Below are 17,464 nucleotides of genomic sequence, written 5' to 3'. Positions count from 1 at the left end.
TGAAGTAATTCCTTATTCTTTGTGTGATCTGGTCAATAAATAAGTGAATTTGAATGCATTTTGGTCGGACCTTATAGCTATAATTCTCACTCTAGAATTTACAAAAGGGAGATAACCGTGAAAAGGCAAATTGTAGATCAGTATGTGCTTTAAATGCTTTTTCCAAAATATGTGAAAGGGCGAAAGCCGAGTAGATGAATGTATTCCTAAATAAATTAATGTTATCGTTTATATCCGCATAAGGAGTGGGTTATAGCTGCCAGTATGTGCTAATGTATTTAGTAGAATTTTGGAGGGAATGTCTCAGAAACCAAAAAGTTATGGGCGTCATTCTCATGGACTTTGAGTTTATGGTACATGTGCATGAGCTAGTAATTAAAGAATTAAACACATGTGTGGTTTTCTCAGACATGGCCTGTAAACATTAAGGAGCTATACTCGGAGCTAAAATCGGCCACAACGAATCCGTATATCGGAACTATTATTTATTATTTAGGAACTGGAAACCAATGACGTTCCACAAGGGTGAGTTTGCGCACCTACAAATATTTAATTCTGCGCAATATTAATTGAGAATGAATTTTTCGTTTTGTCTCCTTATTCATTATTTTATAAATGAATAAAATATTCAGGTGAGTACAGAAGCCAAATTTATTTATTTATCTATTTGATTGGAATTTTACGCCATACTCAATAATATTACACTTATACAACAGCGGCCAGCATTATGGTGGGAGGAAACAGGGCAAAGCCCGGGGTAAACTCACGACCATCCGTAGGTTGTTGACAGACCTTCCCATGTACGACCAGAGTGGAAGTCAGCATGGGCTTGGCTTGAACTCACAACAACCGCATTGGTGGGAGGCTCCTGGATCACTGCGCCGTGCTGCGAACCCCCCTCAGTCACGGGGGCCCCTTTAAGAGCCAAAATAAAGAAAAATTTGTTTTATTAATCATATAATTCCATACATACATATACTTTTTTTCATGTAATGTGCATCTTTTTTAACAGTTGTTCTGTGTTATTTATAATGTCGGACTCACCAGCCTTAGGCTAATGTTTATTGTAACTATTTCTCCGTCAATAAAAAAGATTATCTATCTATGGTAATAAAAACCTCAATGGCTAACGTGTGGTAGAGTTTGGCTGGTTGTGCTGGGAGAACAAAGCATATTCACAGGTTATACCCGAAGAGCTTCAGGCTAAATAGATACCTAGCTTTTCTTTTCTCTTTCATCATATATCTCACGATGAAGGTTTTTGTGCTGGAAGTACATGTAGATGAGAATGTTGATAGGTGGACATGCTGTTTGGTGGGAATGTTTTGGGGTGACGGGACCACGAAAGGCAATGAGGTCAGGCAGCAATATCGTCAGGTAAAATACCGCTACGACTGAATGCATTCTGGCTCAGCTGCACGCTTAAACGAACGTAAACGTGTAGAGAATCAACGTGTAGTAGTAAGACGTTGTCAACAATAACCTGCAAAGCATCACAATTTTTCTAACCCTTGTTGTTGTTGGTCTCTGTTCGTCCATGAGACCAAGTACTACGAGGTTTTAGAACAAAATACGCCGTCCAAGCAGAGACAGATAGAGAAATTAGATACTATACTCAATATATTTCCATGGCTGCAAAGCGTATTATTGCTCAGAAAGCTGAGCAATTTTCACGTTTTCATCTTACGTAAAATGCATATCTCCGTGTCATTTCTCTCCATGAACGTGAGACTGGAACTCGTAAGCCGATGACGTCACCACAAATTCTCATGACGTTTTACGTATGGTTCACGTATAACATGAATCCGAACTTCTCCAACGAGGATTTAGTTACGAGATAAAATTTCAACGTTAGAAGTGCTTTCATATAACGAAGTGGGCGTACATCCTGAACCTAATTTTTTATTTCGCTTTAGATTGTTCTTCTGACGCCATAAATCCGTTCCAACTACTTTACTTATTTACTAAAGAGAGCATAACTGATAAAACATATCCACTGACATTGTGCAGAAGTTATTAAAGTTGTCGCTCCTTTTAAGATATATGCCCTTTTGCCTTTAAAGTTTCGGCATGTAGGTGTGGACATCGTTCAAAAATAAAATACAAACACGTTTCAAGAACCTTGCGATATAAATTGTGTTGTAAATACCGGTCTTCAGGATACAGTGGAATTATGTTGTAAATGATTGATTCATTCATTCATTTGTGTTCAATGTCATGGCAAGTAACTGGCACATTGTCCTGTATGTAACGAACAAACTACCACCTGCATGTAGAGCGATCCAAATTTTAATGGAAAGGAAGAGATCATCAGTGACTACATGTAAGAAACCTAACGAGAGTCATCGACTGGTTAATGTTAGCAGGGCCCCAGAAACAATAGAATGACTTGAGGAACCAAACAATGTTGCTGGGTTGGAAGATCACTGTCGTCGTATGATAACACATGTTTCAGTGTATGTGTCTATGCATGCTTGGTGTTTAATGTCTTACTGACATTTTTTTCAGTCATATGTGGACCAGGAGTCATTAGGTGTGTGCACATATATTGTGTCAGTGCGAGTCCATGTCAATAAAATGCTGCCGCCACCGAAGACACCAGTCATGACACTCCACCGAGTCACATTATACAGACACTGGGCTAAGCAGTCATGTTTCCTTGCTCTAACCTCTAAGAGCTGAGCGTCAAGCCAGGCAGCAGCAAGTACTATTATTAAAGTCTTTGATATGACCCGACTCAGGTTTGGCCCCGGGGTCTGCCGACCTCAAGGCGGACGCTATAACCAACAGGCCACCGAAGCGGTCCCACATGTATCAATTGTTGCCGTACTCAAAAACTGTGTAAAAGGAAATGACGTTTTTGAAAATGACGTACCGATAGTTCTGTTATTTAAGACGCTGCTTTTCTATTAGCTGGGTTGGTGTCTGACGTCGCATTCAGATTTTTAACTCGTGTTCGTTAGTGATTATGTTATTTTTAGATGTTTATTTGACAGGAGTTACAAATGTGTCTTGGTATGAAACGCAGTGTGTAAGGATTTTTCACTTTAACTATGTTTATGCGTGACGGAAAGCGTATTGCTCAGAGTAAACCACCGATCTTCGACAGGTTATCGACATACCTGTTAACTTAAAGCCCCAGCCGAAGGAGAGACAGCTGGATTTCAATACGCATGTTATTTTACAACCGGTTCGAAAAACTGCCACCTTTGTATGGTCTACCATGTCATAGAGCTACAGATTAATGGTAGCTGAAAGTATTTTAAGGCTTGATGAAAGGTATACATACTAACAAAATGAAAAATAAAACAGGGTAGTATTTTATTCAAGCGAATTATGTTACATATTTTCACGAGACATTCGGTTAGATCCTCATCCAGTTGGCACAGTCGACATGATTCTAAAAATACAAGATCTATTACTTTCCGTTAATAAACGATATATGGGGCATTTTAAGTAATATGTAAAATATTTCCGAATATTGAAAATAGCTTGCATCTTTTTGCTAGTAACCTTTCATTGCTTCCGTGTAAACCCACTATTTCCTGCACTCTAATTGCCTAATACTTAGGTAAACCTTACTGTTGTAATAGAAAGTACGATTGTCGCCTAATGAGATAACACAGAACAGATTTAAATGAAGCGAGATAAATGGCTTTTAAAACGTAGAGCTGATATGGATGGAGAAACGAATTTGCTAGGGGCCTGCCAGTCTCTTTCTGTCGTTGACTGCGCAATCGGGCCGTATCTTCGTCAACCACCAGTTTTGTGACATGCCTCTACCTGCAAATACAAAGAAAAAAAAATAAGGACAGATTTATTTCACGTGACATAAAAGCGATGTGACGTCCACAAAATCTATATGCCAGACCACGAAGGTTGAGGTTTAAACATATGTATCACAAAGCGACATGCTAAAAACAGTTTTCTGGAAACAATTAACTGAACACTGGAGATCGTTGGGTTATGTGAACAAATGAGTGCTAGAGAGAGTTGGAATCTGAAAACAACTGAAAACTGGGGGCCGTTGAGTTCTATGAACAAATGAGTGCCAGAGACTCTTGGCTTCTGAAAACAACTGAAAACTGGGGACCCTTGAGCTCTATGAACAAATGAGTGCTAGAGACAGATGGATTCTGAAAACAACTGAAAACTGGGGGCCGTCGAGTTCCATGAACAAATGAGTACAAAAGACAGTTGAAATGAAATGGTGAAATATTTAAATTCTCGAAACTACTGAACTCTACAGACAGCCGAATTCTGGCAATAACTGAACTCTATAGACTGTTGGATGCTGAGGCTAGCAGTTGAAATAATCGAGGTTAACAACCAATGCCTCGCTGTATTCCACTTATAGGTCCTCAACGTGCAGAATAATTGCCAGACTGTGGTGTTTTGTGACATACTTGTAGTGTTAAGACACTGAAGTGTTATTCTGGGCGAAGAGAATCTTCTTGGAAATACAATATCTTCCAAGGTCAGCTATAATGAAATGGATGCGTTATGCTCGCTGTGTACCTGGATTACCAATTGTCGCCGCACAGATTACAGAGGATTAGCTGCTTTTTAATTATTTATTCCTTTGACTTAGTTACCAGTTTCCCCCCGATCACAAATTACATATTGACGTCGTATTGCCAAATTAACAGCTCCAATCGTTTGACTACATTTGTGTACTACAACTGGGACGGAATGGAAATTGAAGCAGAATGAATTCCCATTTTCTGACAACTTTTGATAGACAAAATGAATTATAATCGTAACTTCATGATCTGAATTACAGGAAAAGTTCTAATGTAGCGCTGCAACTTTTCCCTTTACGATGTACGGCTAGATAAATTATTTAACAGTTTCATTTTCGCAATCTCTTTCTCACTCATTCAAATTCGCATACACATCCCTGCTCAAAAGAAGTAAATTCAAAAGACCTGGTTCATAAATTAATAAAAGAAACATAGTTCTGAAATGATAATCATGCTTCATGTTTCCTTCCAAACTGCATTCTTATAATGGATTATCTATCAGAAAAAGACAGCTGCAGTGGTTTACTAAGCTAACAAATCGGGGATTCACAAATCCTGGTTACGTGTGTTGTTATGGTTTTGAATAGATTTAGGGTTTTTTTATAATAGTAGAGTGTATCATCAAGGGTCGTCTTTTGGGAGATATGTGCCGAGGACCTCTCTCGGCGAAAGACTAGCTGTATTCGCGGGCAGATTTTGGTGCCCCTCTTATTTGACTATTGTAAAGACTTGGTGTTTATCTAGGAGAAAGAATCCAGTGAATCCACTGCGACATCTCGTAACTGGAATTATACAAGAATTTGATAATACAAACACAGTGATGAGGCGTCCAGGCCCACGCGGATTCCTTAAAAACGTGCATCTCGGTATGAAGGAGAATTTAGCTTTATTCTCTCAGTCTCCATTTATGGGAGTACGTTGAGAAACCTTTTAGACTTGAGCAAATATCTTTGAGATTTTTGTAATTTTTTGGTGATATAGGAATCACCGAGTTTTGAATGGAGGCCTTACTGGATTGGCCTATTTACAGTCTTATCTTTATTCACCACGTGATGAGTGTAGTAAAAGTAAAAAGTAGTTATCTCATCTCTAGTTACTAGTATCAGTTAGGAACAAATCATATGTAATAATAATTTATTTATTTTATTTGATTGGTGTTTTACGCCGTACTCAAGAATATTTCACCTACACGACGGCGGCCAGCATTATGATGGGAGCAAACCGGGCAGAGCCCGGGGTGAATCCACGACCATCCGCAGGTTGCTGGCAGACCTTTCTACGCACGGCCGGAGAGGAAGCCAGCATGAGCTGGACTTGAACTCACAACGACCGCATTGGTGACAGACTCCTGGGTCATTACGCTGTGCTAGCGCGCTAACCGACTGAGCCACGGAGGCCCTCTGTAATAATAAGTAATGTCACACCCATGCTACCCGCTTAAATTAGTAGTCCATTAGATGAACATGTTTAACTTCTCTGAATGGCAGACACCAGGGTTTTCGGACGAGATCGAAATGAATGTGCGTTATCCAGACGTCAGAGCAAAGAAATGATGCAGCTCATGTTTTTTTCAGATCGCTTCTTTGATGTGGAGTCGTGCTCGTTTAGCTATATTCTATAAGCTGATCTCCATCGTAATCCTATTCTATACAGAGGCAAATTAACGATATTCATCTTATTTGGGCCACTAGATGTGGTATATTCAATCCTGCAAGAAATGAGGCCTATTTTGCTATCATTGGCCGCTTTGCAAAGTTTCCTAAGAACAGCTTTGACTTGTGACAAGTAAATGCATGCGGTTGGTTGTATATGTTCTCGGGTAAGGTTAAAGATCGTTTTATTGAGGTGAAGCGTGCACGCTATGGGGTAGTGTGAGGTAATTCTCTTTAACTGTATCGTATTATATAATTAACTTCGTTCACCACAGGCTGTTAATTTTTGATAACTTTATCACGTCATGAAATATTATTATAGGAACTGATGGGCTGGCTTTAATGCACACATTGACAGTTCCATGAGTAAAACCGACGATGTGATACAAGCTGATTACAACACAAAAAGGTGAAGTTTGAAATTTTTTGTTTTCCAACCAATCATCCTCAAAGTGCGAAGAGTCAACACAATTGTTGTGGAACTCGTAGAGGGGCGAGCAAGGGCAAGATTATTTAATCGGTGCTAAAAAAGATTACCGCCCGAGCTGTCAACCTTTCCGGTAGACGCCACAAATATGAGAAAGAACTCATCTGGTGCGGATTTGGGGCGTTAAACGACTGGGATATTACTTCCAAGATCTCACGTTTCTTTTCTATATCCGGTTCGACAAACCGGACCAGTTTTAATAACGGCAGATACATCTTTTTATAAAAGCAATGTTTCTTGTAGCATGAGCGTCGGTTATAAGACAGTCGTCCGTAGAGACGGAGACTATTGCCGCCGGGAGAATGTCTGCTCGTGTTTCTCATGATTTCCCATCAAGTGGACATATCCCACCAATTGGCTGTGACGCGTCCGGACCAACAGCTTGTTCTGTACCCACGCCCTCAGATTCAAATTGATGCCTACTCATTTCCGCTTGGCTTGATCTGCCGTCAGGTGGCCAACTCAGTACTGCCCAGACTGCATGTATATTTCAGGTAAATTCTGAAGAACAAAGAAACCTGGAACCCATTCTATCCTCCGTCAGTACTCCCTCATAGTGTCTCAGTACCTGCTTGGTGTTTGTTCCAGAATAGCTACGAAGGCATCGAGTTTAGCAGTCACTGCTCACCGTTGCAATCACGAGTTTCTCCGATTTAACTTTTGTTCTGTCTGCCCTTCCATTGTCTGAATATCGATTTCTGTTCAACAATAAGTGATAACATAGCTGAGCCTGTTTCCTGTTGGGATAAGTAGGCTACTTCCGGTACACTCCATTCAATGACTCGTATTTTGTTAATGTAAGACTTTGGCCAAAACAACTGATTTCTTAAAGACACTATTCACACAAATCTTTGAGTACAATGTCTGGATTTCATTTTTATTTCAAGATCTTAAGTGGCCATCCTTCACTCGCTGCTGTGTTATCGATTAGATATTTGTGCGTTTACTTTTCTGGCAATTAACGAAGTAAACTGAAGATCAGCTATTAAGTCAGTCAATCCCATACGTATTCCTGTACGACAAAACAGACGCACCGGAGGTATGGAATCTGAATATCGTATGGAAGGCAGACATTGCGGACGACAGAGTTATGATTCCATCTGTCTGTAGATCAAAGATTTTGACCGCTTTGAGATGCAGCGAGACGTTGATATATGGGGGACGTGAAAGTCATCCAACGTGAGCAGCAATCAATTGGCTTTGTAGAGCGTATCAAACAGATCAATCGGCTAGTCCGAAGAATGCCAACGCTATTTAATACTCTCGACTGAGACAGGGTAATGTGTTCTGAGGGTAGCGATGAAAGTTGGGGGAACTTGTCGTCCGGAATTCTGTGGTTGATAGATTATCACCGTCAGTTAACAATCAGTACGGATGCCCTTCAGTCGCAATATAACTTTGGCACATGACCATATATTTCTGTAAAAAAACAAATCCGCATTCTGATAAATACCATAAATAGCGCTGCGCTTATATATCTGGAGCCCCGTTTAGCCCCGACCATTCAGTTTCTACATATGTGAGAGGGTATAAGCACCGTCAGATTTGCACCGGGTTCAGTACTATGGACAGGTCATATGGGCCAACATAGCCCTATTCACAATGAATCACAGGGGTAGACGTGAACATGAAGCAAGTAAAATTGATTATGGATTGCCCAAATAAAGCCTAGTTGATTACCCTCGTCGGCAAATCACTGAACTATAATTTAGTAATATTCCTTGTGACGGATGAGTAATTAGCCGTGGATAAACTGATGGGCGTTTTCTAATTAGCCACTACATCCGGTAAAAAGGATACCACAATGAAACAAAGCAGTAAAACTGAAGTGTAGAGATGGCTGTGAAGGTATTTAAACGGAAGAAAACCAGCCATCACCCACGCAATACACATTAGACACGAAACTTTATATTTTGATTAACAAGATTTGCACATATGGCATGGCTGTGTTAAAATTAGCAAAAATAAATAGCGTTACAAAACTTGTTGATGAATATGAGATGCACGCTGTTTTAATGTTAGTTCACCTGAAAAAGACTGAAACTTCCCCTTAAACTTAGTTAAGAGTTTGGTCTGCTAATAATATAAGCATGCGTAAAGATACCATTCTGTAATGTTGTTAGCTACAATCTCCACGTCATTTTAATAACATTGTTCTGATGAAATCAGAAATGAAGTGGTGAAATTATTCCCCTCATCAGTTCATTATATTTCTTTGTAACTTTGCGAATTCAGGCATGCCTTTGTTGCCAGCTTATAGACTGGAAATGGTAATGAGCGAAAATTTTTGTAATTTGTTTTACAAGATTTTACAATTTCAATTTACAGATTCAAATGGGGCACGAATCCCTTTGCATGATGGAGCATTTACTTTTGGAGCTAATAACAGCGAGATGTGCAAGTTTTTGTGTTCTTTAGCCAAGAAACGACGTCTTTAAATAAATCACGATATTTATGACGTGACATTTCCAGTGTTAGCACACAGTTCAGTTCATGACGCTCTTGGTCTAGCGTTCCCACGGGAAGCATTTATTTAGCGTCTTGTCTTATACAAAAATTCAGGAAATATTCTTGCCACTTTGGTTTGCGTAATCACGCCCATACTACGGAGATGCGTTTTAAATATGTATTAAGCTACTGCTAAGAGTTTAGATTATTAATCTTAAGCTGTGATTTGTAGAGAGCTATTAAAGCTGAGATGATTTTAACTAAATGTATCAGGCAAGAAATAATAATGTTTCTCTATACTAAAAATGGCTAACTACATTGCAACAAAGTTGAAATTATTATATATTTAAGATATGTGATCCCAACTGTTTTTATCGAGACGCTTGTACCTTGAAATTTGTTACCAATGAAAATGAATTGGTATATAATCAGGAGGAAAAAATGTAGATTTTTAATGAAGAAAACGAAAACTCCATAAAGAAGAATAAATATATTATTGATACTTACACTTACATTTAAAAACAATGAGTTGGGACATTTTCCATAAATACGAGACACATTTTCGTACTGTCTACACAAGGATTTCACACTGTGATTTATTTTTAGAGAGGCAGTAATCAAATCGTTACAAAGGCACAGTTACGTTTATTTTTGTACAAGCGTTGTCGTCTTCCATACAGAGGTGCCTGTAACTAAAATCTCCAATGAGGTGTGTAAATAGTTTTAAATAAGAAATAAAAGTTTCTTACCTATGAAAATCGTCATATTGGCCTGGTCTCATGGTCCGTATTAGCCGAGCCTCAAAAAAGTTGAGGGGTCTTGCCTCGTGTGAACCGGAGCCTGGGGATTCTGCTCAGTCAACTGACTGGATTTGTCTTCCTCAGCGGATTTGCCTATCCTTACAAACGAAGAAGGATTGCTCTTGCCTATTCGTACAAACGAACCTGGATTTCCTTTTCCAATTCGGACAAATGACCCTGGGTTTGCTTTTCCAATTCTTACGAACGCACCGATACGTTTGTCTTCTTCACTTGAGGGAGTATCTCCATCTTCTAGGGACTTGCCGATTCGAACGAACGATGACTGACCAGCTTTGCCTATACGTACGAAAGAGCCAGGATTCGCTCTGCCAATTCGCACGAAAGAACTTGGATTTCCTTTGATCATCCGTAAAAAGTATCGCGGTAAAGATTTGCCTATCCGAACAAAAGAGTTCCTGTTGGCACGACCGATTCGTACAAATGAGCCTGGGTTTGCTTTTCCTATACGTACAAAGGAATTAGGAGAGTATTTTCCAATTCGTACAAAATGAGATGCCCTTTTGTCTTCAGAATCGAAGGGTTCCGTCTCGTCATCTTCCCCTGTGTTAACAAAGGCGCCCATCACACCCTTCGTGTTCAACTCTGGGCAAATTTTTAACACACACTGCTCTTTCTCTTCTTCATTGTCAATGTCTTTGCAAGGTTCAAAACAGTCTTCTGGACTTTCTATGGGAACACAGTGTACTGCGGCCAAGAAACTAAGTAGCAGGATAGCGGCTGTCCACGGTCTTCCATCTCTACCAGCAAAATCCATGGTTCTGTGACAAGAAACACAAACAACAATGTCACTCATCGGCAGTCAACAATAACAAAGCAATCAGCATAGGTTATAAACGCCCCAGCATCATTATACGATAAGTGAGATCGGTGTTTCGACAGCCAAAGACGTTTACAAATGGACATGTGTCATTTATTTTATTTCCAGGAAATGCTTGTGTTAAATAATTAAGGTCACACAAACAGCCCAAGTAGAATTAGAATGAGATTTGGCAAACAATCTCAGACTTATGATTTGCAAGATAAATGAAACGTAGTTCCTTCTTAGCTACAATTAAGGCTGACTTCCTGCATAATATATTTGTAAATAAACTTGGCAATACACAATTTTAACAGTGACAGGAAAAGCAATTAGCCAAATTAAAAAAGGGAAAAAAATTAACGCCACTGAGATATTGCCAATTCGTAAAAGACAGTGAACGGGTGTAAATTGCGACTTACAGCTTGGAGAACAAAATACGTTTGAAAATGTGTTGTTATCACAAACGAAAACAGTGATAACTCTACAAACCAAAGATAAAGTCAGAACAGAAATTAGGAAGCGAACAATAACATAGCCTATGAGTGGAAAAAGAATTCAAAGATGAATGTTGAATGAATGTTCACACTAAAGACAATATACCAAAGACAAATTACCAAATCTATAATGCCAATGGTTTGATTTTGGCGAAAAATACACTTGGGAATGGATACAAACATGGAAAATACTGTCTTGTAAAAACTGTTGGTGGTAATGACGTAATCCATTTAGCTACTGGATATATATGTATATATGTTCGCTAAGATGGCGCATTTAAGGAGGCAAAGGTGTGGCTCTACTCGCGTTTTTTTTTTAGTTGATGTATCTTTACATCAGTATTTGTTACAATACCTGTGGCAGAAGTAATCTTTGAGTACCAGATCGATGTTAAAAGGCCCCTCTACATTCGCCATGCACGATACGTTATCTTACCTGAGTATGTCAGTTATAGTGAAGTATCTTACCTGATTGTTGTTGAGCGTTGTCTGGCAGAGAGATTGGACCGCCCCTGTCTGATGCAAGTTCATGCGACTCCTTACTATTTATCAGATTTCCCATTAATTCCTTCCCGCCTCCCGCGTGTCTGTGATTGGCTAATTTGTAATGACGCACGCTTTGCCCATTCTCAGTACAACGTCGATAAGAGAAAACAGTTAACTTTCTGGGGAAGGGGCGATAAGTGAAAAGCGGTCCCCTGCTCGACGTGACGCATCAATAGCCAGCCGTGACTGGCACACATGCAGAACTAGATAGCCGATTAAGTGCGGGCCTCCACGGTCGGCTCACTGGTATTTACAGCTGTTGACTCCGCTATTTATCCTGCAATTCACCCAACCTTTGGCGAATTTTGCATCGATGAAAGGTTATGACAGAATAGGCATACAAAAAACACTGGATAAATGACTGAAGTTTAGTACTACATTGGTAATGTTTAAACCATATCGTTGCGACAAAAGCAATGGAAAGTGAAATAACACGTAGGAGGAATTCTTTCATATCCGGCTATACCGTTTTCGTTGACCACAGGAAACTGAACTAAATGCAATTCCATGAGCAAATCATTTCTACTTCTTAGTGTCAAGCTCTCAACAGACATCGGTCGTGGTGGACACGGCTATAATTAATTGTCTTAAAGCGCATGTACCTTTGATAATTCTACTTCCGTTGTCAGGACGTATTGAATTTGTGAAGACAACGCTATTAAATAGTGTTTTGTTGAACCGTTGTTGGGTCTGTTACTTATACTGCACGTAAAAGGTGGACCGTACAACCCATGTTCATCCCTGAACAATAATAACTTAAAATGACATTCAAATAAACCTCCTGTGACGATGACAGTCGTCATGTGACCACATCAGTCTTTGAGACCTCCGGGAAATACCCCAGTAAGAAAATCGACATGCACGTTCTCCATCAGAACAAACATGTGAGGAGTGGGTATTGTATATTCTGCAGATTTGATGCGCAGAAATTACCTTAGGAAGCTGATCGAATCCACGAACGACTCCTTCTAACATGCAAGAAGGAGGGCGTCTTAAATTCTACAAAAAAAGATACAAATTAATAAGTTTAACGAGAAATTTAAATAAAGCCTTGCATATTAATGTTTAAGTCATGATATCACTGAGGTGAGTTATAATAAATGTGATCGACCGCTTGTCTTGTTTTATGGTCCCCTGAGATATATAAAACAAAGTACAGCATAGAGAGTAAAATCAGAGCAGCGAAGACAGTGTGATGGTTGGGAAATGGTCATATGTAAGGCATGAAATACGTGTCTTTCTGTCAATTTATATGTACCTGAGTTGGGGTTTTACTGATGTAAATGCATAAACAGTAGCAAGTTACACGCCTAGCACCATGGTTTGTACAGAAATAGGTAAAAATATGCACTGATGTTAATTGGTATTTTTCAGACATTTGTGGTCTAGAATTGCTCAAAAGGGTGTATTGTCATCAGATTTAATATACAATGACATGAAAACAATGCAAAGGGACCAGGCCTTTGCTTAGTCCACCAACAGATTTCCGGGATACAACACACATGCATCATATTCAGACAAAAATATAACTGATGTAAGGATTTGTGTCAACTACCGATGCCCTCTTTCGTGAAAACAACAAAATGTCTTGTTCTGTATTTGTATAACACATATATGACTTCTTTTCACATAATGTGTTCTATTACCTATCCGAAGAAGAATATCTATGAGCTGTCCAACATCAGCTATATAACTCAACACTCCATAGCTTACCACGACACTATAGCTTACCACAATAAAAACTTCATTTCCCAATGTAAAATTTAACAAAAACGAAGAGCAATGACTGGCACGTAAGGCTTGAGAACAACGACTTACTCGTATCGAAATCTGAATACGTTCCACGGCTGAAAACAATTGTAGGTATGAGGCCTATCCTGTTCAAATGGCATCACATGCAGTCTCTGAACTAAACCAGTCGGACAACTGGCATGGTCACGCAAGCTTTGTTTGCAATGAACCAGTTGCCGCCTTTGCGACGCCTCTCCACCGTTCCCTGCTTGTCGCGGAAACTTGAACATGTATGTGGTATTTATTTATTTATATTTTTGACTCCGTGGCTCAGTTGATTAGCACGCTAGCTCAGCGTTATGACCCAGGAGTTTCTCACCAAGGCGGTCGCTGTGAGTTCAAGTCCACCTCATGCTGGCAGACGTGGGAAGGTCTTCCAGCAACCTGCGGATGGTCGTGGGTTTCCATTTGGCTCTGCCCGGTTTCCACCCACCACAATGCTGGCTGCCGTCGTATAAGTGAAATATTCTTGAGTACGACGTAAAACACCAATCTAATAAATAAATAAATCCTTTTTGATTCGCGTGTAAAGACGTTCTCCAGAATTTTTCATTGATTTAAAGTCGTTCAGCTTTATGGGCGGTGGAAATCGTAGTGCCTGGGGTCAACTATCTCCACGGCCTGCTGCGGTGTGGAGCGTGTCAGACTTGTAACTGGTACACCCAGGGTTCAATTCCGAGTTGAGCCGTACATTAAAAGACTTTAAAATCAGTATCGTTGAATCCACCTCGCTTGGTGCCCAGGAGTAGAGGAATAAGCCAAATACCGGTCGACAAGGCATGGCGTGACTGAGTAGGGGGAGTATAGGGACGGGCTTCGTGTCAGGTGTAACACTATAGTGACGTAGGTATGTCGGCACTTGATCAGATCTCCTACAGGCTACTTGACTACCAATGTGACTAATACTATGGAGTGGAACGGTTGAGAAAAAACTTTCATTTTTGTTGTTTTCATCCCAACATCTTTGACCTCAGGAAATAAACACATGTCTAAAATAAAACATAAACATAATAAAAAAGACAGCAAAATGGTAATTTTTTTCTTTTCAAAAAACATGTATTTTGCCATGTTTTCATAAATGCAAATAATTTAGCATACAATAAACATCTTTCACCGTGTAGTACAAATACTCAGCACATGAAGTAGTACCATCGGCTTTGTGTCCGTTGTAAATGTAAGGCAAACAACGCATAGCTATATTTAGAAATTCAAAAATTCCCTAAAGTTACCTCTTAGAGTTTAAAATTCAGGGGCCTAACCATACTACTCTTGGGTTACACAGTCATTCAGCGCGTTACAAACAAAGGGCCTAACCATACTACGCTTCGGTTACACAATTATATTTATTTATTTATTTATCAGTTTGATTGGTGTTTGATTGCCGTACTGAAGAATATTTCACTTACACGACGTCGGCCAGCATTATGGTGGGTGGTAACCGGGCAGAGCCCGGGGGAAAACACGACCATCCGCAAGCCTCTAGTAAAGCGACTGAGAATTTTGTCGTTTATTTGAGTTGCTGAAGTTTGGACAATTTCCTTTGCCCTTCTGATTATAGCTTCATTTATTTATCCTAGGTTGCGTGACAAACAGTATGGGAGATTAGAAATGAATAATTAATTTCAAGGCTGGAGAATGTATCACTAAAAAGCAGCGTGCAGGTTGTGGTGAGTACTGGGTACTGAACTTGGTTTTATTAAGTAATAACTTAGCGCCTATTTACAATGTGGAGACATGTAGCCTAAATACACAACGCAGTTCAATCCCAAAAATCCATACCAAGTAAGTTTCTCGAAACTCTACAAATAAAATGAAACTTCATTTCTCTGCAATTGATTCTGACAAAGATCCTTTTATTGCTCAAATAAGAGGGGGAAGAGGGAGAGGGGGGGGGCAATGTTGGAGGTAATGAGGCTATATGTTATACAGCGATAACTGACATGCAGATATTACGCTCTGGTATATAGTTATCGCTCTCAGGTATACAGATAGCACTCTCTGGCTTTCAGTTATCTGGAGAGAGAACTGCACGTGTCAGAAAGATTGTCAGAACCGAATGTCAGAGAATAATATCTGTGTGCCAGGGAGTGATAACTGTGTGTCAGAGAGCAATAACTGTATGCCAGAGAGCAACAATTGTGTCTCAGATAGCAACAACTGTGTCTCAGATAGCAACAATTGTATATCAGAGAGCGATAACTGTGCCAGAAAGCAGCAGCTGTGAGCCAGAGAGAGTTAACTGTATGCTAGAGAGCTATAACTGTGTACCAGAGAGCAATAACTGTATGTCCGAGAACAATGACTGCTAAAGAGCAACAACTGTGAGCCAGAGAGAGAAAGAGGCAGGGATAACTATGCCAGAGAGGTATAACTGCTCGCCGGTAGGAGGACTTTGTGCCATACAAGTAGAAATATATGCCTAGGAGAAAGAAAAGGAGGGTGATAACTGTACGCCAGAGCAATATAACTGTCAGTCGATAGGGATAACAGCATGCCGGAGGGATAACTGTATGCAAAAGGGGGATAATTGTACGCCAATAGAAGTTTTACCATAGATGTAGAAATATATGCCAAGGAGAAAGAAAAGGAAAGCGATAACTGTACGCCAGGGCAATATAACTGCCAATTAGAAAAGTTATGACAGGATGCCAGAGACGGATAACTGTAGTCCAGAGAGGGATAACTGTAGATCAGAGAGGGATAAGTAGAGATAACTACAGGCCACAAAGGGATAACTATAGGCCACAGAGGTATAACTGTCGGTCAGAGAGATAACAATAATAATAGGCGGTCGCCCAGCGAATAGAACCTGAAAGCCAGAGTATCGGTTATCTGTCATCAGGCAACTTGTATAACAGAAACTCGTGACATTAAAGCCTATGGCGAGGTATCGTAAGAGCGCAATCTGTAGTTGGATAGCCTATGGCCCTACAGATAAACACTGGGGATAGAGAGCAGTGTGAGGTGTGAGGTGTGTGGGAAGCAATCTAGATAAACAAGCATGGCTTAACTTTGAATTTTTTTGTCTGTGACTAATAACAAAATGTCGAAGTAATATCTTCCGGGCTATGATCTGTGTTAATGAGCGTTGTAAATCTGCTGATGGACGAGCCGCCAAGATGACTCTCGCCACAGAATGGAGTATATCCCTGGCCGCACCACAAGGCCTTCGGGGCGGCTAGAGAGTTAATCAGCCTGGCGACAATCTCTGATTGGAAAAATGACGGAGAGTTGTGTAAATCCCGAGAAAGCGATGAAAATACGTGCCATTGTAACATAACTAAACTCGCTTGAAACTAAATGTGCAAATGATGAATATGTATCGTGAAGGCATTTATTTTCGCTTTTACATCTTAATATCCTGACATTTGAGAACTCAACTGACTAAGACATTCTTGACCAAAAGCCATTCATAACTAACTGGGTCTCAGGTTCGAATCCAGAGCCTGCTTACTGTTTCCTGCCGTAAAATGTTCTTGCCAAGATATGTTTTGTACATTACCGAAGAGACAATAAACGATAATCACTAGTTCATTCATCATTTCAAGACCACTATCTCGACAGGCGCTTTACGAGTTAGTTAACCTTCCATGTTTTCTCTGCCATCAGGTTCCCGGAGACTTATAGAACTCCGGCTCAAAATACCTATAAAATGAAAACGAATAATTATATACTTTTTCTCCATGAGTTTCTTAGAATCATTTATGGATTAACGCATGCATGCTGGCCATGAATTCTGGCTGTTATCATATCGAAATACACATATGTAATGGTTTGGCTAGAATCAATCAATTGGTCGGACGATGAATATATTGGAAAGTAACTGACTAACTGCGACATCCATTGCTGAATAAGTCGGTTAGTCGATGAATCAATCCAAGGGACAGGCCGATCAAAATTAAC

At 39.9% G+C, this 17,464-nt stretch overlaps 1 protein-coding gene across 1 annotated transcript; it reads right to left on the bottom strand.

Annotated features, from left to right (window-relative positions):
* Positions 1-3,297: 3,297 nt before the first annotated feature.
* On the bottom strand, positions 3,298-11,647 carry LOC135468826 (FMRFamide-related peptides-like). Its single transcript, XM_064747267.1, has 3 exons — positions 11,580-11,647; positions 9,860-10,689; positions 3,298-3,783 (listed from the first exon to the last, which is right to left on the bottom strand). The coding sequence occupies exons 1-2, from the start codon at positions 11,639-11,641 to the stop codon at positions 9,900-9,902; spliced, it is 852 nt and encodes a 283-aa protein (XP_064603337.1). The 5' UTR covers positions 11,642-11,647; the 3' UTR covers positions 3,298-3,783; positions 9,860-9,899.
* Between the last annotated feature and the right edge of the window lie 5,817 nt (positions 11,648-17,464).

The sequence above is a fragment of the Liolophura sinensis genome, chromosome 6, assembly GCF_032854445.1.
Source record: "Liolophura sinensis isolate JHLJ2023 chromosome 6, CUHK_Ljap_v2, whole genome shotgun sequence".
In the NCBI taxonomy this organism is placed as follows: domain Eukaryota; kingdom Metazoa; phylum Mollusca; class Polyplacophora; order Chitonida; family Chitonidae; genus Liolophura; species Liolophura sinensis.
Note: the sequence above shows the minus strand (reverse complement) of the source record. Positions and strands in the feature narration are given on the sequence as shown.